The sequence below is a fragment of the Halichoeres trimaculatus genome, unplaced genomic scaffold (assembly GCF_033239565.1).
Source record: "Halichoeres trimaculatus isolate MK-OKI-2021-1 unplaced genomic scaffold, fHalTri1.1 fHalTri1_scaffold_3, whole genome shotgun sequence".
Taxonomy (NCBI): domain Eukaryota; kingdom Metazoa; phylum Chordata; class Actinopteri; order Labriformes; family Labridae; genus Halichoeres; species Halichoeres trimaculatus.
In genome coordinates, this window is record NW_027437181.1 from 11,095,327 (window position 1) to 11,121,061 (window position 25,735).

The following is a 25,735-nucleotide window of genomic DNA, read 5'->3' on the forward strand; positions in this document are numbered from 1 at the left end:
AAATCCACAGGTTAAAGCGCTGAGACGCTGCAGGGATGAATGAGAAGGAGGTCCAGCCAGTTACCTGTGATAGGTAGCTGATTCTGAACAAATGGTGAAGGAATTCTAGCGCATATTTTGTCAATAAAATGTTCACACAGCAGATCATATTACCACTTTTTTTGAAGGACAGTTTAGGGGAAGCTGAGTTTCCTTTGCAGTCTTAGAGTAATCGCCACTGGTAAATTTAAGAAAAATAACTTACAGGAGTTATAAAGAGAACCGATCTGGATACTCTGGGTGCAAAATATAAGCCACCAGTTCTCCTGCTCCCTGTCTTTTTATGTTTCTGGAAGGGACGAAACTGAAATGTAACTGCCTCTAGGGGATATATAAAGTAATGTGAAAAGAATGACGTGTGTCCTGATTGTCTGTGCACAAATAGTATAACTGCACACATTCAAAGACATGCATTCATCTTTTTATGACTCTGACAGCACAGTTTAATCAACATCTGGATACATGCATTTACAATAAACACTTCTTTAAACACAATATTAAAAAGAAAACAACCCTTTAATCTTTATATGCTGTGTTTCTATGTTGAGGAAGCACTGCAGCTGCTAGTACAGTAAATAAAATGCATCTGCCTTTGAGCCATTAATACAAATTGATACAGAAATCTCACATCACAGTAAGAAGAATAAAAGACACTTTGAACAAAACAGTTACAGCTCACTAAGATTTAATTTTAAAAAAAGCAGATAATAGTCACAAAGACCAAAAAATCTGCTCATGTTGCATCAAAAAGACTCCAAACCTCTGCAGGCCCCTCCTTAGGTCTGCATGAGGCTCGTGGTTGCATTAGCTGTCATTAGCATAACTCACCAGAAGATCCAGCAGGGTTATTGGTGGTCAAGTTGCATTGTGGGTAATACAGCTGCCAGGTTTGGCAGAAGACAAAGAATGTGAGTAATAAGAAAGAAAATATTTCTGGTTCTGCTGCATCAACTCTGATCCCGTTTCTGTTAAAGTGTCCATCATGAGGCCCAGAGAGCTATGCAGTGTGAAATCAGGAGGCTCAGGAGACAGAGAGGAGTTTTTGCTCACGTAAACGCTGGTGAAGGAGAGGGAGTTTGAGGTTAATCGTCAACAGAAGAGAAAGAGGAAGATAAAGCTGTTTTAGATGTCGCATCGCAAGAACAATGAGAGGACCTCTGAGGGTCTGATCGCTAACAAAGCAGAGCAGTTCCTCCAGGGATTCAGAGCCTCAGAGGTGGTTCACCACTGTGTGAGATAACAAACATTCGTGACAGCTCAGAGAATATGAAGCAAAGATGTGGGTGTGTTTCTCATGTGTATATAACCACCCGCCTGCTTCCTCAGCCAGTTTACCGCTCATGAGGCATGCGGTGGACGTCCGGGGCTCACTCCAACATAAATAAAGTCTCTGATCCTTCTCAGGATGACGAATTTTATAAAGCTGGGATTCTTTGTGGCCGGGGAAGGGGTTACAGTGGTAAACCAAACAGCCGCAAGTGGATGTATGGGACTGATTAGGAGGCTGGAAATGAGATTAAAGAGAGATGGAGCAACAGATTGAATTGTATTTGCTGTAATTGCTGAGAACAGCTTATTCAGTGCAGACCGCAAGAAAGAGAATCATAAAAGCAAGGAAGGCGGAGGAGGAGAGAGGACTGCCACTTAAAACCAGTGAGCTCTTCTCAAAGCAGTCAAACCCAGGACAAGTCTTTTATCAATTAAAGTGTGTGTGTGAGTGGGTGGGGGTGGGGGTGTGTGTGAACCACAGACTGTTTGAAAATGCACGTCATCTCACTCGGCTCAAAATGAGGTCACAACAAAAACTGCTCCCCCTGGTGGCTGGCTTTAGTATAGGTCGAAAACTCTAACTCCCCAGTCATTCTATATGGGCTGTGGTCAAACTGTGAAAAATAAATACACCTGGCAGAAATGTTTCTCACGTCAGTATGCCGTGCTGATATGAAGATATAGTGATTCTGTTTTTCAATCAGAATCACAGCCCCAGACTTCGTCCACCTGATCAGCGCTGCTTGATCTCATTCCTGGTTTGATTGTACTCAAAGTGAAACCACATGAACTGGGCTTGAACAGGGGAAGGAACCAAGTGTGGGGCTGAAACACATTTATGAGATCCATCTTTAAGCCCCTGATAACTTGAATTTTCACTGGGACTTACTGCGAAACAGTCAAAACAAAAGATAAGGGAAATGAGCTGAGCTTATCTTTTTTATCAGACTGTGTGGGTGTTGTTTGATCAGGTTTGATTGAATAAAGAAGAAAATAAAGCCCACAACAATCATAAAAGTATGATTCAAGATAGTTTCAAATCATTCTTGGTACTTGGAGTTTCGTCTATCAACTTTTCCCAGGAGTAGAAGAACAACAAAGACAGAAACAGTAACAGTAATCTCAACAAGTTGTGGGTTGAGATGATTCTGCAGCACCGCTAACAGCTCTGAGAAGCCTTTTTAGATATATGTGAAAACAGCACACAGGACAAAACGAACAAGCTGAAGTTTCGCTGACAGGAGTGAGAGCAGTAGAACATGACAATAATTTTGACAACAAAACAAAGACAGCCTGAAAAACTCCTTACAATATAAGAACAAAAACAAACTTACAAAAAATACTGAACTGCACCTGCCAGTGAGTGGAATTCGTTTAAAAGCAAGTGAACATTTTAAACTGGACCACTGAGCAGGAAGAAAGGACTGAACCAGAACAGAATCTGATCAAACATCTGAGGGAAGTGCTAAACAATCAGGTCCAGATCACATCTCATAATTACGGTATTTACAGGGCCAGCTGCTGATGGCTTAATGTCACAGAAAACAGCACATCTCCAGAGGTTTAGTGGATGTGTCCTGAGAATGGAGCTGAATCAGCCTGACCTGACAGTCATATTATCACCACTAGTTGGTGTGTTGTCCCGAATTTGTGACTTCCAAGTGTATGTAAATTTTCACTATACACTCACCGGCCACTTTATTAGGCAGACCTGTTGTTAAATGCTTGTTAAGGCAAATTTCTAATCAGCCAATCACAGGGCAGCAACTCAATGCATTTAGGCATGTAGACATGGTCAAGACGATGTGCTGCAGTTCAAACTGAGCATCAGAATGGAGAAGGTAATTTAAGGGACTTTGAATGTGGCATGGTTTTTGGTGCCTGACAGGCTGGTCTGAGTATTTCAGAAATTGCTGATCTACTGGTATTTTCATGCACAACCATCTCTAGGCTTTACAGAGAATGGTCCCAAAAAGAGGAAATATCCAGGGAGTGGCAGTTCCATGGGCGAAAATGCCTTGTTGATGCCGAGGTCAGAGGAGGATAAAGTTGATTCTACTCCATCAAATAAATACCAAGTCCTTGTTTGACTAAGGGCTGGGAGGTAAAGTTGGATCTATTCTCCGATGACCACCAGTATCCTCATTCTGCAGTGAAAAGCAGCTTCCTTGCAGGGACAGTAAATCACACTGAACACAAATGTAGTTTTCTATGTTAGGCACTTTTATTGATTTTGTATTAGTGATTCACAAACACAAATGTTACTGTCAAAGAAAAACAGATTACAGTTCATTAATGAAGAGATTTACCTGGATTCAGTTTATGGTTAACAGTCGAGGGAAGACAGAAAGAAATATTCAAAACGATTGTTAATCCCCAAAATCTGAGTCAAAAAATACACAAAGTGTTGTTTTCTCAACTGTCTGTGAAAAAAGCGTTTTGGCCAGAATATAAAAATAGAGCTCAAAGATTCACTTTGTAAAGTATGTTTGCAGAAAGATACAGAGAGGAGTGCTTCAGGTAACTGATCATCATAAATAAGGGGATCTGTGGTATTTCTTCTGAATAGCTTCCTGTGGTAAATGTTACCCTGAACGTTGTTTTGTGCCGTTCTACTTCCAGACCTGCTGAATATCAGAATTCTCACACTGTAGTTCAGTAATTAAAGAAGTACAAATCTATGAAAAATATATCAGTGTAAAGGCATGAGAGACTCGCTCCACAATCACAAAACCACTACACAACACCATCAAGACTCACAAAGAGCAGGCTCAGGGGTACGCAGCACAGGCTCTAAGAGGGCTGCAGAGTTTACGTCAAGCTTAAGATGAGACGTTTCTGTCTTCTTCAGGATTTGCTTTGGCTGTAGTTGATATAACCCTGTCAGCAACTCACATGTGACATTCTCTGAACCAGATATTAGAGCTTCCTAAAACCACTGCTGCCCACCCCTGGTCCACACTGATTATTACATTTTCTATCAACTTGGCCTGCCAAGTCTCACCACAAGAGGACACTCTGGTTCAACAAAAAAGGACAACGTGCCACTGCAAACTGATGGGACACACAAGAGATCTCCACTCCACGCTCCCTCCATGACTCAAATCCAGCACAAACAGTAGCCAGGCTTAATGCACTGAGTGAGCTCAAATCTGTCACATTACCGCGCACCATGCACCAGAACAGCAAGCAGTCCAAGGATTTGGATAATTTTCCCTCTTTAAGCTTTGGCAGTAAGGGAGTACTTTGAAAACAAATGTGCCACAAAGTGAGTTCAGTCTCATAAAAAGCATCTTAACAGAAAACAGGTTGGAATTCTTTCATCTCCATCTTAAATGTCATAACGTCTGGACTCGATCAAATCCAATGTCTCTAAAAGTGTTTGACATTTCAGAGTGTAAATTGTTGTTTTGTGAGTGAGGAAACTGCCTCAATCACGCTGAAAAGGAAGAAACCTTCATAGTAATGCACATGATTTATCCACATCTTTCTTCTAAAGTACAATAAATTCTATGGCTGAGTGCATTATTACTCTAAGAGCTTTATTCAAGGACAGATTTGTAATGTTTCACAGTCTGTTCGGAGGCAGGAATCACACTGAAACAGGTTTTGCTTGATGTAACAGTTACCCTGCTTAAGACCGGGAATGAAAGGTGCCTTCCTTAAATGTTTTCAGGAGGATAAAACACAGACAAATTCAGTTAAGTACAAAATCTTTGTTTTGTAACAATGTTGTCCCTGCGGCTTCACAGAGAGGAACCGTCTCAGGAAATACAAAAACAGAAGAGATATGTGTGGTATTATAACAGCTAAATTAACTTCAAATCTTTAGGAAACACTTTCAGTTAAGTCATGAGCTGTGGGTCACCCCACGTCGGATCTGTTACTGTATGGAAATTACAGCAAGCAAAACCTGTGACTGTGTTCTTATAGACACCGGATCTGAAGAGGGACTTGAAAAATTGCTAATTGTTTACAAAATGTTTACATCCCATTAAAGGCGAGAAAATCCATTACTGGGACCTACATTTTAACGCACAACCAATCACTCGGTATTTTCAGCTAAAGCTGTAGAGAGATCAACTTTATTTGCCTGATAAGATGAAACTGACTCAGCAGAGATTTCTAAATATTTTTGGGGCAGCACAGTTTGTGAATTGGTTTGAAAACATTTTTCATATTATTTCATTTCTTCTGTTTCTTATCATGTTGAAAGTCAGGCAGTGATCACTTTACATACACACAAACACAAACACACAAACACACACACACACACACACACACACACACACACACACACACACACACACACACACGCACACACACACACACACGCACACACACACACACACACACACACACACACACACACACATACACACACACACACACACAGAGGTTTGAATTTTGGATTTCAGAGCTGCTGGACTGGAGAAACTTTGCCGATACATAGACACACAAACACCCACACACGCATACATAAAAACACACACACATACACACAAACACACACACACACACACAAACAGTGGGCACCCACAGGGGCCACAGCACTGCAGTGGGAGATGTGAAAATGATAAACTGGAGTCAGCAGGTAGCATTGTGTTTTGTTGGGTGGAAGCTTTAACACACAAACTCTTGTCTCATGCGGATGATCTGCAGTAAAGCGGCCTGGACGTCCTCATCCATGTGACCCTACGAGAAAGAAAGTCAGAGCAGGAAGTTAGTCTGTTTGTGTTGAATTAATTTCACCCTAAGCTTTCAGTTTCAGGCCCTAAAAGCTACTGTGCACTTACACCTACAGATTTAACTCATGTGGGCTGAGTCCACGTCTTGTCCTGTTGTTGTTGAGCTTTTCTGTTTTGGTTAATGAACTAGCATCCTGCTCCCAAAGGATTTCCAACCATTACAGCCTCAAATTATCAGCAGCAGTTTACACTTAATTGTGTGATGTAGCAGTGCTGTGATTGGTTACAGTTTTAATGTGTACCCCCAGTGTGTCAAACAAGCCTATGATCTGGTTCACCTTTGGATGACGGTGACTCATGTTGTGCTGCAGCTGTTTTTACAATGATGTGTTAAAGGGGATCTGAGTTGATGCTTCACCTCAAAACTTTAGACAAACTTTATTTTGGCAACAACTTTCTCTGGCTCAGGAGATTAGCTGATTAGAAAGCTGAGGAAGTTTTAAGCACAAGCTCACTGATCAGAAGAAGAAATCTGTTGCTGGGAGAAGTCCAGGCTTAAAGTGATACTCCGGGATGGAACAAGTTGGGTCCTATCACAAGGTTTAGGGCAGAAATTACCCCTACAGCAGTGTTTTTGTGCAGCAGAAGCCCAGAGCGCTCGCACCAAACACCCCCCCTCTGCTCGTCTGCCGGTTTCCTCTGCACTCAGACGGGGCCATATTTTACTTGAGCAAAAACACAAATAAACGGACTCCCACTGAAAAAATCTGACATCGGTCTGCATTCACGCTTTATTTAGAGAATTTTCAGCGTGTTACTTTCACACAAAAACACCGCTAAATAAGGCTCTAGTTCTCATCGTGTCGTAAAACGGCGCTACCTCCGCTGCAGAGCCACAGCTGGCTACGAGGCGCTCGCCGCTCAGTGTATTAGCTCAGCGCGTGCGGCATGCCAGATATAAACAAACGCAGGTAGTCTGCCAGGACGAAGAGACACGATGAGAACTAGAGCCTTATTTAGGGGTGTTTTTGTGTGAAAGTAATGCGCTGTAAATTCTCTAAATAAAGCGTGAATGCAGACCGATATCAGATTTTTTCGGTGGGAGTCCGTTTATTTGTGTTTTTGGTCAAGTAAAATATGGCCCTGTCTGAGTGCAGAGGAAACCGTCTGACGAGCAGGGAGGGGGTGTTTGGTGCGAGCTCTCTAGGCTTCTGCTGCACAAAATCACTGCTGTAGGGGTATTTCTGCCCTAAACCTTGTGATAGGACCCAACTTGTTTCATCCCGGAGTACCACTTTAACTCATTGAATGTTAGCTATTCACTAAAACTGCTTGATTAAAATAGATAAAGGCCAATTTTTAGGATTTTTCTTTTAAAATTTTGAACATTAATGTATTTTAAAGGTGTAGTACTTCAACCTTCCTGTTTTAGTCAATTAAATGCTCCTCAGAGGTTGTTAAAACATCCCTGACCAACAAAAACTGAGTGATTTGGAGATAAGAACATGCATTTAGTTTAACAAGGTAAGAGGAACCCCACCTGTCAAAGAGGTTAACAAACTGAACTTACTTGTGCTGCACTAAGAAGATGAGTTCGATAAATTGAAACCACCTCCCTGTGTTGCCTCTCAGCATCCTTTTCATACAGAAGAGAAGAAGACAAAGAGCCATGACGTCAATCTCTCAGAGTAAAGCACATAACAAAGAATGTGAAGTGATGTGAGCGTGTTGCTCCTTGCTGTAAATGTATTGAAAGAGAAGAAAAAGACCACAGACTCTAAAAGCTTTTTTACATCCACCTACAAAGATGAATATGAACCCTAACACGTTTGTTTGTCCACTCACAGCCAGCTGCTGCTGTAGATTCTTGATCTGGGCTTGGAGTGTGTCGATTTGCTGCGTCTGTCTCTTGTTGGGAGCGCTGCTCGTGTATGCAAGCTGAGACAGGCCGTTCAGTGCCTGCTTCAACCGCTCCACATCCGTCAGCAACTCTGTGATCTGAGACACACACAGAGATGGTTGAAAGTGGATTACATTTAATGTTGCCATACATTTTGCTAAAGATAAAAACCCATACCCCTTATGAATAAAGCTTACATAACACATCGAGACTCATCACATTCTGTACAGCCTATAAATAATTGTCGATTGTTGCATAAGGCCATGATCTGTACCTTCTTGTCTTTGGCCTCAGTCTGTTGAGCTGATGTCTGAATCCTCCTCTGGAGGTCACAGATGGTGCTGAGTGACTCATCATATCTTTCTTTAAGCTCCCTGATCTCTCTCTCGATGCCACGTCCCTTCTCCTGAACAGCCTCCATCTCTGCCCTGGCTCTGCTCTCACCCTCCCTGGCTCGCGCGGCTCCTTTCTGAGCCTCCTCGCACTCCTCTGCTAAGCCCAGCAGCTTGTTGCTCAGGTTGGCAGCCTCCTCCTCCAGCTGCTGCTTCTCCTTCTTCAGCTCATTTATTTGGTCGTCCGTGAAATGAATCTCTTGGAGAGCCTGCGTGGCTTGGAGGAGCTCAGATTGCAGGGCAGATACGTCTTCGGCTCTCTGGGCATTGTTCTCCTCTTCTTCGCGGAGAGCCAGCTGAAGCTTAGCGACTTCAGCCTCCAGCGCGTCCTTGGATGAGGCAAGTTGTTGCAGAGCAGCCTGACCCCCGCGGCGCTCCTGTAACTCTTTCTGTAAGGCAGAAACTCTCTGGGCCTCCTCCTGCTGAGCCTCTCTGGCTCTCTTGCAGTCGGTCTGAGCTTGCTGCATGGCATCGTTGAGAGCTTTGAGCTCTGTGTCATATGTCGAGATCCGGGTCAGCTCTGATTTCAGACGCTCCTGGAGATTTTGGATCTGAGTGTTGCAGATGGCGTTCTTCTCCTCCAGATCAGCTTTCTGCAGAGTTACCTCTTTGTGCTGCTGCTCTAAGTCGACCAACTTCTCAGTCAGCTTCTCAAATTTGCTCTTCAACTCTTCCTCCACATCCTTGTGTTTCTCACTGCTGACCAGAACAGAGTCCAGCCTCTGCTGAACCGACTCCATCTCCACTCTTAGTCTCTCTTTCTCTTGTTTATTGCTCTCTCCAGTTGACCTTTCTTTCTTATACTTCTCTTCCATTTCCAACAGCTTGGCGGTCAGCTCCTTGACCTGAGAGCTGTACGAGCTTTCTTTCTCCTCAGCTGCTGTCAGTGGAATAAACTTGGACTGGATGGCTTCCTGTATGGTATCCAGTTCTTTTCTCTGGGCCTCCAGTTCTTGTGTGAGTTTGATGTTTTCCTCCTGAGCAGACGCGTACCTAGCTGATTCTTGATTTGCTCGGCTCTCTGCCTCCGCCACGGCAGCTTCCAACTTGTCTTTTGCAGATTTGTGCTCTTTAACACTAATATAGTCTGTTTTCATCTCCAACAGGACTTTTTCCAACTCTTCTTTCAACTTATCATTTCCTTCTTTCACATTCTTTAGTTCTTCCCCACTTTCTCTTCCCTTAGTCTCCAACTTCAACATCTCAGCTTTAACGCTCTCCAAGGTGGAGTTTAGCTCCATCTTCACTTGCTCGTGCTGCTGTCTGGCAACGTACTCGCCATCCAAGCTTTGTTTCAGAGTCTGGCTCTGTGTGCTCAGCTGAATGCACTCTTTGTCTCTGTCATCACATCTTTTCTGCAAAAGATCAAGTTTCTGCATCAAGTTGGCGTTCTGAGCTCTCAGAGCATCCATCTCGCTCTGTTGTTTCTCGCTGGTGCTCTTCAGGCTGCTGACATTTTCCTGCAGGGAAGCTCTCTCGGTTTGAAGCTGTTGGACTTGTGCCTCTGCTTTCCCGTAACGCTCACTGGCTTCAACCAGTTTGTCCTCCAGCTCCTCCAGAGCTGTCACCATGTTCCTGCGAGCCTCATCGTGGTCTTTCATGGGTATAAGGTCCATCCCGATCCTGCTGTTGAACTCTTCCAGCTGCTCTCTGAGGATATCCCTCTCCTCCTCACTTTCCTCTACCTCCTGGATCAGCGCCTGGCTTTTTGCAGTTAAGTCTACCAGTTTCTTTTTAAGTGCAGCATTCTGTTCCTCCAGAGCTCCCAGGATCCTCTGCTGCTCCTCAGACATCGCCTTTGATCCCCCTTGTGATGACGGACTGTCCGTTTGGCGATGGAGCTCGGCCACCTCCTCCAGCACACGATCGTAGTCTTCTCTCAGCTCGGCGATCTGCCGCTCCTTCTCATCAACGGCGTTGGTCAGCAGGTTTTTCATGTTGTCGAACTTCTCTGCTGGGACTGTGTTGCCGTGCTTTGTCTGAGCCTCTTTTAATTGAGCTTCCATTTCCAGAAGGGTTTCTGTTAATTCTTCTCTTTCTGCAGTCAGAGCTCCAAGTTCTTGGTTCAGCCTCTCTGCCTCGGCAGCTAGCTGGCTCTCGCTGCTCTTGTACTCCTCCAAAGCCTTCTCGCTCTGTTTGAGGCGGTTACGAACACGGCCCACTTCAGCTGAAGCGCCTTCGTACTTGGCTTTGATATCCTGCAGCTGGGCACGCAGTTCCTCTGTCCCCTGGCCTCCTAAATGCTCTTTAACAGCGACTACATGAGCTTGGAGCTGCTTGACTTTACACTCAGAGTCCAGCATCCTCTTCTGGACGTCCCCCAAGGCGTCCTCTAGTTCTTGCACCTGCTGGTCGGCCTGTTTCTGGATGGCGTCTCGGCTCTGAACCAGCTCCTGGCACTCTCGGTTTTTACGGTTGAGGGCAGATTGAAGCCGGGCCGTCTCTTCGTCTGCAGCCTGTTGTTTTCTCTTAACTGCCTCAAGCTCATGCTGAAGTGTCACCAGTTCACCAGAGAGATCCCAGGCCACAGCAGAGGGACTCTTCTCTGGAAGTCTGCTTATTGAACGAGCCATTGCAGCTTTCGGCAGTTTCTGCAAGATCAGGAAAACAATGAGGACCAGAGTTCTGCACACATACATATATATGTATTTTTTTAAATGAAACATCTTAAACAAAACCCACCTGATCAGAATCCAGGCTGTGAGCTTGTTTTACAAAAGAGTTCTCTTTTCCTGCAAGAAAAAAGCATCACAGCTGACATTATTCTGCTCAAGAAAAACAAATCAGCGCCGAAGACTTCTTGTTAATGTGAATAAAGTTGATGAAAGCTCACCTTTGATGACAGATTGACCAGAGTAATCTCCCTGTGAGTAAACACAGATGAATATACATGTTACAAATGATTCTGACTGAAGTTCAATTCAATTTCAGAGCCATGTTCAACTAGACAAGCACTCAGAGAGCGCAGACCTCCGCCAAGCATACTGTAATTGTTACGCAACACTTTAGTCCTACTTTAATGTTATACTCCTTTACAGCAGGCTGTCTGCTACAATTTGGTGTTAGTTGCAGGTTTTTATCATAATTTGTTACCTGACAGTGTTGAAATGATAATGAACAAGTACATATTTCACATTCCAGATCGCAGTATCCAGAATATTGCCAGGATGTGGATCGTACTTTTACATCTGTCAGAAATTATGGTGACCTTGTCTTGTATTGTTTTGCAAAGCAATTTGAACATTTATCGTGAAGTTATATACACAGATGGTGAAAATGGCCCTATCTCAACATGATAAAGAATTCTTTAAATCCAAATCGCCTCACTCCTTCCTTAACCATTTTTGAAGATTTTCTGAAAATTTCATCTGGATCTGTTTGTTACTTTTTGAGTTGTGTTGTTCAAAAACAAAAAAACAGACAATGGAGGTAATAAATAGGCTCTGATTCATGCTGTTTTTTAAGGAAAACGCATGATGAGATTATCTTTGAGCAGATACAAAAACTTCACAGTCATTGGGTACATGTAAGTGCAATCCAGCAGTCTTGCTTTAAAATGAGATGCTAGATACATGTTTCTATTTTTGTCTGGTGCCAAAACTGGCTCCATAAATAATTCAGTACAGTTCAACTGCACTGCAGGCTACACTTTCAGAAAGGGCTAAATCACAGCCTGGGTAAAGTAGACCAAACAAAATTGTACATCCTAGCTAAGCATCATTCTCTTTGGATGCTGTAATGTTTTGAAACATACTCTTGGTTTTTTTTTTACCTTGCCAAATGAACCTTGAGAGCATTTTATCCCACTCTGAAAATCACTTGTTTCCATTTCAACTGGGAGAGCTTGAAACATAACTAAAAATCGTTGGACAATGTTCCATTTAATAGTTTCTATTCTTTGGGTAAAACTCATAAATGGAATAAAGTTCCATCTTGTTGTATGTGTTTTTAGTTTGTTAAGTAGTGGGGTATCATTAGTTTTTTTTTTAACAGTAGAATGTTAGATGGTTTTTACTGTAAACGTACAGTCATGGAAAAATTGTTAGACCACCACTTTTTTCTTCAGTTTCTTGTTCATTCTAATGTCTGGTACAAACTGAAGGGGCTGTGAGGAGTTTCTGAGAGATGTTGCAAAAGTCTCCCTTGTAGATATTTGCCTCATCGTAATCCACACTTTAAAATGAGATTATCAGTGCCAATATTACAGGTTACAGGTTATTTCAAAGGAAAGGATACCACTCTAGGCCTTTGCATTTTTTGTCATGTTCATTTAATTCTCCAGGTAATGTACCATTAGTGGTATCAGACATTAAAGGTCCCATATTATGCAAAAATTACTTTATTAAGTTTTTTAGTGAAATTTGTGGGTCTTTGGCTTTCCCCCCAGCCCACAAAATGTGATATTTAACAACAAAACCTGTACTTAGTAGTGCTTGTGAATGTAAAATCTCTCCAGCAGCGGGGAGGAGAATGCCAAAGTTGAAGAGCCATCACTGCTCTGTTTTTAGCTGTAAACAGCCACATAATTCCATGCACAAGCTTCCCATCTCAAAAGAAGACAACACCAAGTGGCTAGAGTTCATTTATCAGGAAATGTGCCAGCTACACTCAGTAAAACTGTGCATGTGTGTGCTAGTCACTTCACGGCTGACTGCTTTTCCAACTTTGGACAGTACAACAGAGAGCAAGTGAATAGACTGGCCCCGAATCCAGACACGTTACCAACCATCCACCAACAAACCTGGGACCCCGGAAATGTATTTTAAATGCTGTGTGCTGTGGAGCAGATGTAAGAGCTTTTCTACAGTGTCCCCCATGTCTCTGTGTTAGCTTCAGGATGCTAACTTTAGCTGCGGTTAGCCTGTTGTTTTAGCCTGTAATGTTACGGTAAAAGAGCTTTGCTGTTTTCTAAACATTGTGCACTCGTGGCGCTGCTCTCATTGACGTGGAAGAGCGGGACGGTATCAGCGGTGACTCATTTACATATGAAGGCCACGCCCACTAAATCAGACCGTTCTAAACAGAGGGGCTATGAGAGCCTGGAAACAATGCTGCTGTGCCTGACTTATTGGCTTTTTGGACTAAAACATGTTACTACCATTTCATGAAGACACCAATGATCCATATTAAACTGCAGAAAAGGAGCAGAATATGGGACCTTAAGAATGAGCAAGAAATTGAAGAAAACAAAGATAGTCTGATTAATATATGTATAAAGCCTGACTTTGTATAAAGAAATCTTTCATCATTTCTCTGAGGTTAAATTCCTTTAAGAGTAAATTAGACAAGAATAAGCCAACTGACCAGAGTGCTCCTGAGCTGGACCTTGACGGTCTCTGGCCCTCGAGCTCCTCCGTCTTCTTTCTCTTTGGCAGTGAGTAAAACCTTCAACTGATCCTTCTGATGGAAGGAAAAAACAATAAGAAGGATTTGTTGAGTCAAGGCACCCATTCATTTTAGATGAAAAAATGTGCAAAAAAAAAGTTCATCTCTTTGCTTGTAGATATTATTGGGATGCATTTCACACCATTTGTTTTTCGCACTGTTAGAACTAAGGCTACGACAAACTTATTGATTCCACCTCTGACCCTTGATTCCTGAATGCTAGAGCCTGCTAAGCTGTTATCCAGAGCTAGAACATCCCTTTAGGTGTCATATCAGGCAGCACAGTTTCCACACAAACAGTTCTGTTAGAAACAGCACCAGCAACATCTTTCAGAGCCCGTCCCAGCTTCTCTTTTATTGCTCTCACGTTTCTATGGTCACACTTTTGTGTTTGCTCCCTACCTGTTTTTGAGTGTCTTCTACAGTTGTTTTCTCCTGCAGGTGAAAAGAAGTAATGACAAATTTGATTGATTTTTCATTTCTGAAGCAGATCTTCTTCATGGAATAGTGGTGGATTTTTTTTCCACTGAATGTAGCATTCAATTAAACTATCCAATTAACCCTTCCTAGAATCTAATTATTACAACCCCACGCATCTCTTTTGAAACCATTTCATCTTCGTCAAGTGAACTCATCCCAGAACAATGATGTCAAGCCAAGAGAGTTCCCTGACAACGAGCCAGTAAAGGGCACGCATGGCTGGAGGGTTTTATTGAGTTGTTTTGTTTTATCCTGCTCGGCAGCTCTTGTTCTGCGGTTGTTTTGTTTACCTGTGTGAGCTGTTGCTGCAGCATGTTGACCTTATCCAGCAGGACTTTCTGCTCCTGTTGGTACTTTCTGAGACTCTCCTGCATGCTCTCATTCTGCCTCTCCAGGTCCTGAAAAACACAGTAAACACAATCACAACATCAACAAACTTAAACCGACCAAAACCCTGTCAGTGAATTCAAAACCAGCCTTATCAATCAGCACAACACAGAGTCTGATTTTCTCATGATTGATTATGACTTTTAGTATAATCATTCCAAACAAACCTAATCGTGAAAGCCAACAGATGTAAAGAGAGTGTGTGATTTAGAAGGATAAAGGCTGAAGTTTTACAGCACTTACATGTATGATTTGATCCCTTCTATTAGCCTCAGCTGCCTCTGACCTCTCCACTGAATGCTGCAAACAAACAGGATCTTTTTTAACAGCCTTGTTTGCAGAAATAAAAAAAATAACAGGCTACATCAGTGTATGGAAAAGCTTCCTCTTTTATTCACTAGATGGCAGTCATGTACATCTGAGCACCAATGAACCCTGAGCAGATTTACATAAAGAGGCTGTGCTTCAGGCTCAACAACAGAAGAGCTGTTTTCAAAACCACCTACTAGACTTTAGTATGAAGATAGTATGTATGTGGTAAATAGTGTGACTGTTCTGATGGATCTGTTTGGTAGTATGCTTTGCTAGTTTACAGTTTTGAAAACAAAGTCCCCCATAAAACTGTGACCAGTGAGATAGAAATCACTTGTATCAAGGCAGGTAGTCTGTGCTTTTCCACTGTTATGATTACTTCACTGCTAACTTCACTATACTTCACTACAACTGCACTGTGGAATAAATATCTTGTATTTAATGTATTTTTTATTCTTTAAACAACACTGTTTTGATTTGCAGTATCCTCTGAGCCTGGATGCAACAACATTTTGTTCAGATGTGCACTGACTGGTTTGAATGACATAAAATGTGTATTTATTTTCCTGTCCATCCCTACATGAGGTGACAATAATGCACCTTAAACTGCTACCACCTACCATAAATGGAAAGAACAACATACACCCCGAACATTGTGGGAAACAGTAGTAGCATGGTTTGCTGCGTACTGAGTATTCATCCAGATTGCACTGTTTACAACATACTGCATTTTAGCCAATCATGTTTGTGTAATTTTGGTTTCAAAAACTGCCAAAGTGGAAGAAAAATGAGAAATTGGTCACCACAGGATGAAAAGGCAGAACATGAAAACACAGCCTTCAAAGTGTCTTTGGATTTGAACAAAAAACAGGACACATTCTGGTTGAATAACTTTAAAGAGGCTTTGTAGTCTTTCTGAAGGTAACATTCAATTTAAGCATCTTTAAAAAAAAAAAAAAAAAAAAGACGGTGGCATCAGAAAAATTACTTCCCCCTCAGATTGTGCTTACACATGAAGTGTGTTAAAATATGTAAGCTTTATTTTAAGACAAACAGCTGCTCCTGACTAAATATTTATTCATATCTTTAATGAGTGATGTGAATCTGAATGCTGTTGGATTACCTGCCGCTTCCACTGTTCCATCTTTGCAGCCTCTTTTTCTGTAATAGATAGAAACAACAAGTCATTATTCATTTATCTATTTTATTTTTGTTACTGTTTGTAATACTTAAATAATGTTTTCTCATTTTTTGAGAATTTTAAAGATATTTTTGCTGTAAGATAAATATTTTCATAACACCAACTCCTCCTTAGTTATTGTTACATGTTGCATCATGTTTTTTGAAAATACAAGTTTAAACCAAACAGCTACCAGATTGTTTTGATTGATATTTAGTAATCTGACCTCTGGAAGCTTTGTCGAGGTAACTTTTGACCATTGCAACGAGCTCCTGGTTCTTGCTGAGGCGAGCATAGTAAAATGCATCATGGCCCAAACCGTCGACTGTCTTCACATCGATGCCGTTTTTCAGCAGCACCTCCACTGCATCCTTACAGCCAAACTCACAGCCCAGAATCAGCGCTGTCCTGAGGGTCAGCAAAGACAATTTATGAGTGAGAACAAGTAAGAACAAGAGCACAAACTATCTATGAAAATTTAACCCGACATATAATGAGAGGTAGCTCTTGGAAATTACCCGTTTTGGTGTTGATAATCTCATTATAAATTGTGGATTATGAACAGAAAAATATATAAACATGGTACTGTTTCAAGATCACTAAAAGTATCATCAAAGTGCATTTGAGAAACAGATTTATCATCATGAAAACTCATAACAGCCAGTCTCATGATGAACAAACTCTACAAGAAAAGATGTCTCTTACTTGTTCTGTTTGTCCCTGGTGGTAATGTCAGCCCCTCGCTCCAGCAGCAACTGGCAGATTCGTGGATGACACATCTGGGTTGCCAGAACCAGAGGTGTCCTTCCATCCTGGAGAAAGAAAACAAAGACAAACAGATTTAAAAACACACAATCAACTTCAAGAGCACACAGTTAAAATGTGAAGCACACAAATCACACATATCAAACAACCATTCATGCAGTTTAAGACAACCATGTCATTACTGAGCATAAAGGAAGACAGTGAAATAAGGTTTAATAATGGACCATTTCAACACAAGTGATATAATGGAAATTCTTACAAAATCACTGGCATTCACAGAAGCCCCGCTGTCACAGAGGAGCTTCACGCTGGAGGAGCAGCCGGCCATGACTGTGGGGGAAAAGAGAGCAATCATTTCGTCTCATTTATCACTAAAATTATATCCCACTGATTCTTGAGACTTTGGCAAAAACATGTACCACTAAGAAAAGTGACAGCATGAGTGCAAGTGAACTCAATTATCCAGTTTACAACATGCTTTCATCGTTAGAGGTTTTTTTGCACAAATATAACATTTTTTCATGTTTGTCTTTATTTTGGTAAATTATATGATTATATAATACCCCAGGATCTAAAGAATCATTGTCCCTCGGACAACTGATAGCTGGAGAGGAATCAACAAAATTTCCTGTCAAGGTGCCCTTGAGCTAGGTACCATACCCCCCAAGTGCTCCACATCGTACGTTGCTTTGAACAAAAGTGTCTGTGAAGTGACATTGTGAGTTGTGAAAACTGTAGCTCAGCTGATTGACAGGGGGGCCTTTGTAGCTGTCTGCGTGGGGGCTAAAAGCCTGTCAGCTTTCCAATGAGGCTTCTGTCGACCAGTAGCCACTGACACAACCATCAGAACTGTGTCACCACAAGCATATTCAACTTTATTTTTGTTTCAAATAGATACATTTACAATACATTTGATTTATTCAAATAGTCTAATGTTTAAAAACATACGTTTTTAAGTCCAAAATTCTAATTTTGAATATTTTTCATAAATGATATAGGTTGCCAGAATAAATAGTTTTTAAAGGAGAAAAAATGGAACTGCATAAAAAAAAATCAACAAAATTAAATATTTAACATTTTCAATCTATATGTGTTCCTATAATGGAAACGGACTTATTTATAAACCAAATACCAATGTAGGATATATATATATATATATATATATATATATATATATATATATATATATATATATATATATATATATATATATATATATATATATATATATATATATATAAAATATTGTGTTTGACGGTATATACAAAAACTAAGGAATAAAAGACAATTTGTGATAAAATTACAGTCAGGAGGTTGCAACAAAAGATTTTTTGACAGCTGAGACTGCTTCATTCACACACATGAGTTTAGAGTTATTAACATTTAAAGAAAAAAAAAATCTGTTAAATCCTGCTTTATCCAAATTCTCAGGAATCAGTGACCTACTGAAACTCCTGAAAATCCTAGAAAAAAAATACAATACAGTGGAAGGGTGAACAAGTGTTCTTTCAGGATAACGTATGTTAAGCTTTACCTTTAATGTAAACATTTGTTCAATCTGTTGACCACAATATAAAAAAACGTGTTTCAGAGTAAAATAGCGTCTTACCAGCGTCATGAAGAGCTGTTCTTCCTTGTAGGTCCACGTTCCCAACTGGACAGTTGTTCTGTAAGACATTACGTACACATGTTGGCACAGCATATCCAGGTACAGATATTAGTTTCATTGTAGCTGAAATGTCCCCTGATGTCTGCAGCCAACATTTGTTTTATGTTATGAGCACTTTTTGCAGGAAAAAAAACTTATTTAGAGTATACATTGATATGATTACATGAATGATTTGACTCTTGAGGAGTACATACATATTTTTCTGTAATCTATAATGGTGAGTAACAAGGCCTCTGATAAGATACCTGTCCATGTGACTACCTATCCGTTGACTCACTCACATAACAGTAAATGTCACCGACTGAAAAGATTAAGCAAGACATTATATTCTACCTGGATGATGAGGTTGGTTTGATTTAAATGTTGAATATTTGACCTGGTTAAAGATGCTGTTAGAAGGATCTGTTTTAATTGGACTGCCTCACCACCTTCTGGTCTGGAGTTTCACAAACACTGCTGTGAAGATGTAACTTTTTAACAAGGCATGTGTTTGTTTTGGAATCAAATGGAGATCAGATCAAAACAAATTTCTTTGTTTAAGACAACTTTTTACTGGATACAACCCGCCAAGGTAAGGTATTTACCAGGATTGTTACGTGGTGCTACGGTTTGAAATGTGACAACAAGCAAATGTCGTCAGATCGTACTGTAGCTTAGTAGCCAGCTATATTTAGCACTTCTGGCAGCCTAGTGCTCTAAGACATGTCTGTGATGTGTAACGTTGGTGAATCCTTGTTATGTCCTGCCAGTCATCTACCAAGCAGAGCTAACGTAACCTCACTCTCCATTTTACTAATAAACTCTAAAGTTTGAATAGACCACTGCAGTATTTCACTCATGTTTCAGCTTTTAGCCTATGCTCTATGACTCTCTTGTTTGGCTGTCTTCTACTCTTCTGTCCTTTTTCTGTCTGACAGATCCATCTTCTCACCTTCACTCTCATAAAGACTCTGACGTAAATCAATCAAGTTAAGAAGTAGCATTTTGAAATAACCTAAATTGACGCTGATAATCTCATTTTAAAGAGTGGTTTATGATCAGACACATATCTAGAGGGGAGACTTTTTCAAAATCACTTAGAAACTCCTCACAACCCCTTTAATTAAAAAAAACGTAGGGCCTAAACAATTAAATCCACCACCCAAAACAATTTTTCTTTACTAGTTGTGAGATGAACTGCACCAGCAGGCAGGTCATATTAGGGTAAGCAGCGCTGTGCTGAAATGTTTTTGACATCTCTACACAGTCAATTGGGTGTTTGAACAAGGCTGACTCTAGCGCTGTGGTGATGAGGGATTGCTATGAGCCTTGGGGGCTCGATGCCAATAGGGGCCTGATGTTGCTGGGTAAGCTTGCCAATGGGTCCCCCTCCACCACCACTATTAAAACCCAACTCTCTCTAGCAACAAGAGCCAAAAATTAACAGCACGCTCAAGTGACAAAGCTGAGAGGGGAGGGGTGAGAGGAGCAGTTGGGGGCTGATGGTGGAGCCTGGAGGGGGGATATCCTATACCTGACAGAGATAGAGAGGGTGGGAGGTGTTGGTGTCCAGCTGCTATGTCTGGTGTGATGACGGCACCCAGAATGGACGGCAGGTTTGCAGGAGGGTAGGCTTGTCAACACTAGTGGCAACCCCCTCTGCCAACAGCCGTAACCTCTGTTAGATCACCACCATGCCACAGAAGGGAGCAGGGGAGGGCTACAACACCATCATATTGCAGAGATAGCCCCTCTTTGTAAACACATAAATCCTCCAGTAGGTCATGGTGACTCAACAGGGCCTACTGTTGACCCACACAGAGTGGCCTCAGCTGCCAGAGCTGTTCACCAACAGTAATGTAAAGGAACTGAAAAGGAAACTGCTCTGACTGGTCAGAGACTCAGAGGCTGCTCTGTTTCCCAGGGAGGAAGGAGACGGACATACCAGCCTGAGCTACAACAATAAAAAACCCTGTACAGCAAGTAAGAAAATTACATGAAACGATACAAAAAGCAGCAAACTCATCTGTGAAAAGTGCCAGAGGAACACAGGAAGGCTGTCTGAACTTTACCTGCAAGAGTCTCTGCACACACAGTGAATGTCCATTTCTGGAAGCCAGATGAAGAGCATTTTTACCTGAAGAGATAAAGACAATATTTCAAAACAATGCATTCAAAGTCAAGCCTTTGCATAAATAAATTGTCAGAAGTGCAGTTTCCTGAACACATGGCTTCCCACAGAATTACAGCACACCTGCGGCTTTATTCTCTAAACTCTTGACCATGCAATGTGCTCCTCTTAACTTCCCTTTTCCCAAAACACAGACAGTTTCCTGCGCAGTCGTCCTCTGCACTTTGTCTGCTCTCCTGGCTTTCTTTGCTAACAACATGTCTTATGAAGTTGCACAGAACCTCCACTTCAGTGTTGAGTTACTTCACCTGTACGTCTGTTTTTACAAATGCAGATGAGCTGCATGTGAAGGAGGATCACTGTAAATGACTTTGTCAAAGTCATCAATGAGTCACAATCAGACATTTGTTTTGCTTGTAGCTGAAAACATCTGTGGTAGGAGATAATCACAAACAATGACTCACTGAAGAAATTGAAATCCTGTGCTGTGCAAACTACCACTACTACCACTATCCTTGTCATCCTATTCTGTTATGAGACCAGTGTCTAAGGTGTGACTTACTCATCACAGGGGAAAAAGTAATTTCAGAACTCTCCATGGACGCTTCAGTGTGTCGTTGAGACATGGAGCACCTCCCAAGAGGAACTGTCCCTTTATTTTCTACTATTAGCAAACTTTCAAAGCTGCTCTCATCCAGCCTAAACTCACCGGTGGCGTCAGTTGCAGTTATGTCCACATTATGTCCCAGGATGAGTTGGAGACACTCCAGGTGTCCTCGTGTTGCCGCCAAATGAAACCTGGAAACCAATCAGAAGAGGGAAACAGACAGGGGCATTAGATGGAGACAGCGAAGACTAAACAGCACTCAGCGAAGAAGAGAGAGGAGCCAAAGTGATAGGGTGTGAAGAGAGGCGACGAGGGTGTAACTCAAGGAAGCTCATGGTATGTAGGGTTTCCAAGGCAACTGAGAGCGATATAAACACTGTTTTCTAAATGTATTAGTGATACGGTTATATATCAGAAATCTTTTAATGAAAAACTGAGTTTACACGTATAAAAGCTGTTATGTCGTCTTAGTGATCTTTTTGTACTGAAGGAACCACTTATGGCACCAATCTGACTGAGGAAACATTGTATTGAAAGTAAAAGAGTTCAAGTTTATGACTAATCTTACTGTTACACAGTAACTCCTCTGATCAGTCTTTTCTCTGCTTTTACTTTCTATCTGTGTAATGTGGGGAAACCAAAAGGTCTGAATGATTAAAATCAACATAACAAAATCTACTTGCTGATGGTAACACTGCACAAAGTTTGCGTCTTCTCTGTTACTCAATTACACAGTGCCCAAATGCACGTTTGCCAACTTGTCTTTAATCATCACTTCTGACTGGAAACATTCTTGATCCCCTTCTCTGATTTAACCCTCAGCAGGGCTGCCGCCACTGGCTGTCAAAGTCTGCAAAGCACTTGTGTGTAAACCAATCCCATCCTGTCACCCATCAAGCCGCTTGGACCCGTTTATACACTAACCCCGAGGTATCTGCCAAGGAGACAGCGAGGCTGTCACCTCAACACTGGTGTGGGTATTAAAAGCCGTGTTGATGGCCAAGAGATGCTGCTTCTCGGGGGAGCGGAGGAGGGTCCTGACCTCTCGGGGCAAACAGCAGAGACAGGAAACCAGGAAGCAGAGTAGAGCTCCTAGAGTGAGGGGGGCTGAAGTGATGTGACTCTACAAGTTCATGAGCCAAAGAAATCTCCAGAGAGAGACTGAAAGAATGCCCCTGAACAAAGTCACAAATACACACTGACAAATGCTGCAACATTGTGATTCTTTTGTAAGAAAAATAAAACAAAAAAACAAACTTTGTTCAAATAGACACAATTTCGACAAAAGAGTCTTTAACAAGCCTGCATAAAACCTGTGGGGCAAAACGACAAACACACATCATACAAGAACCAAACACCAAGCCTTGGTGCAGCTACAGAGGACTAAGCCTGAGAGCTGAATTTTGAAAGACTAAAGAGTCTTGCTAGAAGAGAGGGTGTTCAAGTATGACATTTCATCTTCACACCTGATCCTAGGGGGACTTTCAGGTTGACAGCCTACAGGACAGGGTTACTATTTTAAGAGGGTGTACAGGGAAGAGTAAACCAGAGGCCTGGTAACTAAACTATGTCCAATATTCTATGTCTCTGAAGGTGCAACCACCAAAATACTCCTGCTGCTCCATAAATTATCTGAAGTACAGAATCAAGTCTTTATCAGTTGTTTTGTAGGTCAAACTATTCAGTGGTTCAGAAAAATTTGCTTAAGACACAAAAGATACCTAAACCACAGTATTCAAAATTAAAATTAGATCACAAGATTTCTGTGATAGCTGTGTTGTCTCCTCAGATGTAAACAATATCTTCATTAAGATCTGTCGAAATGAGATCTGTTTTCACATTGTAGAGATGTGGAACTCACAGCTTGTGATTACTGTTACTGAAAGACCTCTGAACAGAAAATCCATTAATGCTAATCCTGACAAAGCTAGCAGTAGTCTGCACCAGATTTATGACGAAGGCCAGAAATGACGGTGCATTGTTCAAGACGATGCACCATCATACGATTGACTTAGGCAGCTAATCCCTCGTCAGCAAGCAATCACAGTAGCAAAGAATGAGGCGTCATGAGTGGGCTTACCTCAAGTGGGGATCATGCTAAAGCCATGAGAGAGATGTAAAATGTTTACTCAGCTGGAGGCTGTGACGGAGTAGTTACAGATGATTTCATTAGCTGGCTAATCCAGGTTACAGAAAATTACATATGAGGGTGTTGTAGTTTGTAATTAGTTTTCCCACAGTGGTCCATGATTACAAGGGATCGCCATGCAGCATTCCTTTGTTGGTCAGAGAGCTGTAAACACGTGCTGGTCTGTGTGTGGCCCACTGCACTATAAGCAGCCTTGCTGAGTTGCGATTATGCTTCACTTTCATTTTGGTGAGTTGGAAAAAAGCATGACCTCTTTCTATAAATGCTCAGTCAGAGTGTTGATTTTACTGTTATCTAGTTCCATTGGGTCAGCCCTGCAGAGTCTCATTAAGCAATAACTGAGGTGACTGTGTTGGTCCACAACAGCCTCCTTAAACAGTCTGTCAGTGCTATGCAAGCTGCCAATGTTCTTGATTTAGTTCTGACAAATTCTAGCACCTTATTATGAGACCAAGCATTTATCAGGTTGTGTGTTTAATTCTGTTTACTTACATGCATGCATGTATACAATCATTGGTCTTTGCAGTGGTGCCACCAGAGAATTTCACACACTGCTGAAATACTCGGCATCTCTGCTTCTGGGATCTAGTGCTCCAAAGTTATATGCTCCGACAAAGCCTTTGGTCTGTGGCCTGTGCTTCAGGCTTATTTTGACAGTGACTTATTCTGATATGAGGGATTAAAGTGAGGGCGCCTGGCCTCTCGAAATGCAGCAGTTGGAATCTGGTTCCGTTTTGGAAGAAAACATAATACCTGCTGCATAAAAACAGCTTCATGTATTGCTTTTTGAGGCCGACATAAGGGTCCATGTGTGATACCTGGAATATCTGCCACCTTGGCTGGTAACAGATCAACATGTGAAAATTACTGCGAGCCATGAAAGTGAGGTTGACCTACTTTTTCTGACACCTTCCATGTCTTACTGTGTAAGCCTTCTATTGTTCAACCTGTGTAGAAGCCCCTCCAACCTGAGGTTAACTAGACATCCTTGTGTGAACAAATGGTCCCTCAAGATCCTAAATGATCCCATTAATAGCCTGCAGCTGGGCCCACATGTATTAGTTTGTGTTTTGAGCACCACAGTGAATCTGATCTGTCTTTGCAGGGAGTCATTTCCTGTCAGGACTGTGTAAACAGACTCTGGTCGATGTGGTCCAGCCTTTACTCGCCACAAACATTCTTTATACCAACTCCCACACTGACCTCCAGATGGACACTGGGAGGAAAATGTTCTGCTTAGATAAAAGCAGACATAATACACTGCAGTATGCCTTTCTACAAGTTTGGAGAGGAGCTGTACTTTTCTTTTTCTGTAAGGTCATGCAGGGAGACCTTGATATCAGAGAAGAGTGACCAAATTTTCTGGAAACCTAATTTATGGGTGTTTTATCTACAGCAAAAGACTTCAGGAATGTGGGCCGGGAAATGTTCACGATGTCTGGAATTTCTTCAGCACAGAAATATCAGCTATGTTTAAGATGAATATGTGGAACATGTCACACATGTTGACCATGAAAGTGTGTGGCTGCCCTTTAAACATGAACATCAACAAACAAGGCATGGATGTGTGTATGTCCTTGTTTACTCACGCAGAGCGTCCTTCCACGTCAAGCTTGGTGGGGATGATGCCTTTCTTACTCAGAACAGCAGCCACCTTGTCCACCTCGCTACGTTCCACTGCCTTCATCAGCCGGTCATCATATTTGTTCCAGTCTGTGTTCTGAGGATAATGACAACAAACTTTTAGAAAAACAGCACGTTTACAGCTTAGATGAGCCGTTTGATTCAGTAAAGTTTAACACCTTCAAGTTCATTGTACTGACTGATGCACTATGAAGCACAGAGATTAAATGAACACAACAGACATAATGACAATGTTGTTTTTCCATTGGGGATACAATAATAGGCTTCAGATAGTGCAAAGAGTGCCAAGAATGTGCTGCACTGCAGTTTCACTTAACCCCCTCATGAGTGACGGCCACCAAGTATGGGAAGAAAGAACTCTAAAGACTTCTAGGAAGAAGCATGTTTTATCTGTCATACTGAACAAAGAAGGTGAACACAATTATATCTAAGACTTAACTGCAAGCCATTAGAAAGCACATCAACATGAACAGAAATTCAAATCAAGTCATAAAAAGATAATGCCATATAAATCACTTGACAATGCGTAATTTAATGTCATTATTGAGTCCACAATGACGATAATTGGTCTTGAGGAGTGATTCAGAGAGAATTCTATCACTGCACACTTTGCTTAAGGAGATGCTTTAAGATGAATGAATTTCATAAGAAAAGAAGAATCAGTACTTATCAAATAGCTTTTTCATGAATGACAGAAATGACTAAGAATACCTACAAAGTGCATGGAGGTGCATTTCAGCCAGCGGCTCATCTTGGGTG

The 25,735-nt window shown here is 41.6% G+C and overlaps 1 protein-coding gene across 5 annotated transcripts in view; it reads right to left on the bottom strand.

Annotated features, from left to right (window-relative positions):
* Nucleotides 1-3,529: 3,529 nt before the first annotated feature.
* Nucleotides 3,530-25,735, bottom strand: part of uacab (uveal autoantigen with coiled-coil domains and ankyrin repeats b) — a 48,905-nt gene continuing 26,699 nt past the window's right edge. The window contains exons 2-19 of one of the 5 annotated variants that reach the window (XM_074666228.1): nucleotides 24,922-25,052; nucleotides 21,286-21,374; nucleotides 20,518-20,582; nucleotides 18,407-18,464; nucleotides 17,057-17,127; nucleotides 16,738-16,844; nucleotides 16,259-16,440; nucleotides 15,976-16,013; nucleotides 14,784-14,840; nucleotides 14,444-14,551; nucleotides 14,076-14,108; nucleotides 13,593-13,688; nucleotides 11,122-11,152; nucleotides 10,971-11,020; nucleotides 8,171-10,879; nucleotides 7,842-7,994; nucleotides 7,567-7,632; nucleotides 3,530-6,003 (exon numbers count right to left, since the gene is read on the bottom strand). In XM_074666228.1, coding sequence (XP_074522329.1) covers nucleotides 5,932-6,003; nucleotides 7,567-7,632; nucleotides 7,842-7,994; nucleotides 8,171-10,879; nucleotides 10,971-11,020; nucleotides 11,122-11,152; nucleotides 13,593-13,688; nucleotides 14,076-14,108; nucleotides 14,444-14,551; nucleotides 14,784-14,840; nucleotides 15,976-16,013; nucleotides 16,259-16,440; nucleotides 16,738-16,844; nucleotides 17,057-17,127; nucleotides 18,407-18,464; nucleotides 20,518-20,582; nucleotides 21,286-21,374; nucleotides 24,922-25,052 — 4,116 coding nt within the window. In that variant the 3' untranslated portion in view covers nucleotides 3,530-5,931. The remainder of the gene's footprint in view (nucleotides 6,004-7,566; nucleotides 7,633-7,841; nucleotides 7,995-8,170; nucleotides 10,880-10,970; nucleotides 11,021-11,121; nucleotides 11,153-13,592; nucleotides 13,689-14,075; nucleotides 14,109-14,443; nucleotides 14,552-14,783; nucleotides 14,841-15,975; nucleotides 16,014-16,258; nucleotides 16,441-16,737; nucleotides 16,845-17,056; nucleotides 17,128-18,406; nucleotides 18,465-20,517; nucleotides 20,583-21,285; nucleotides 21,375-24,921; nucleotides 25,053-25,735) is intronic. The other 4 variants (XM_074666230.1, XM_074666229.1, XM_074666231.1 and 1 more) reach the window with 4 other exon arrangements.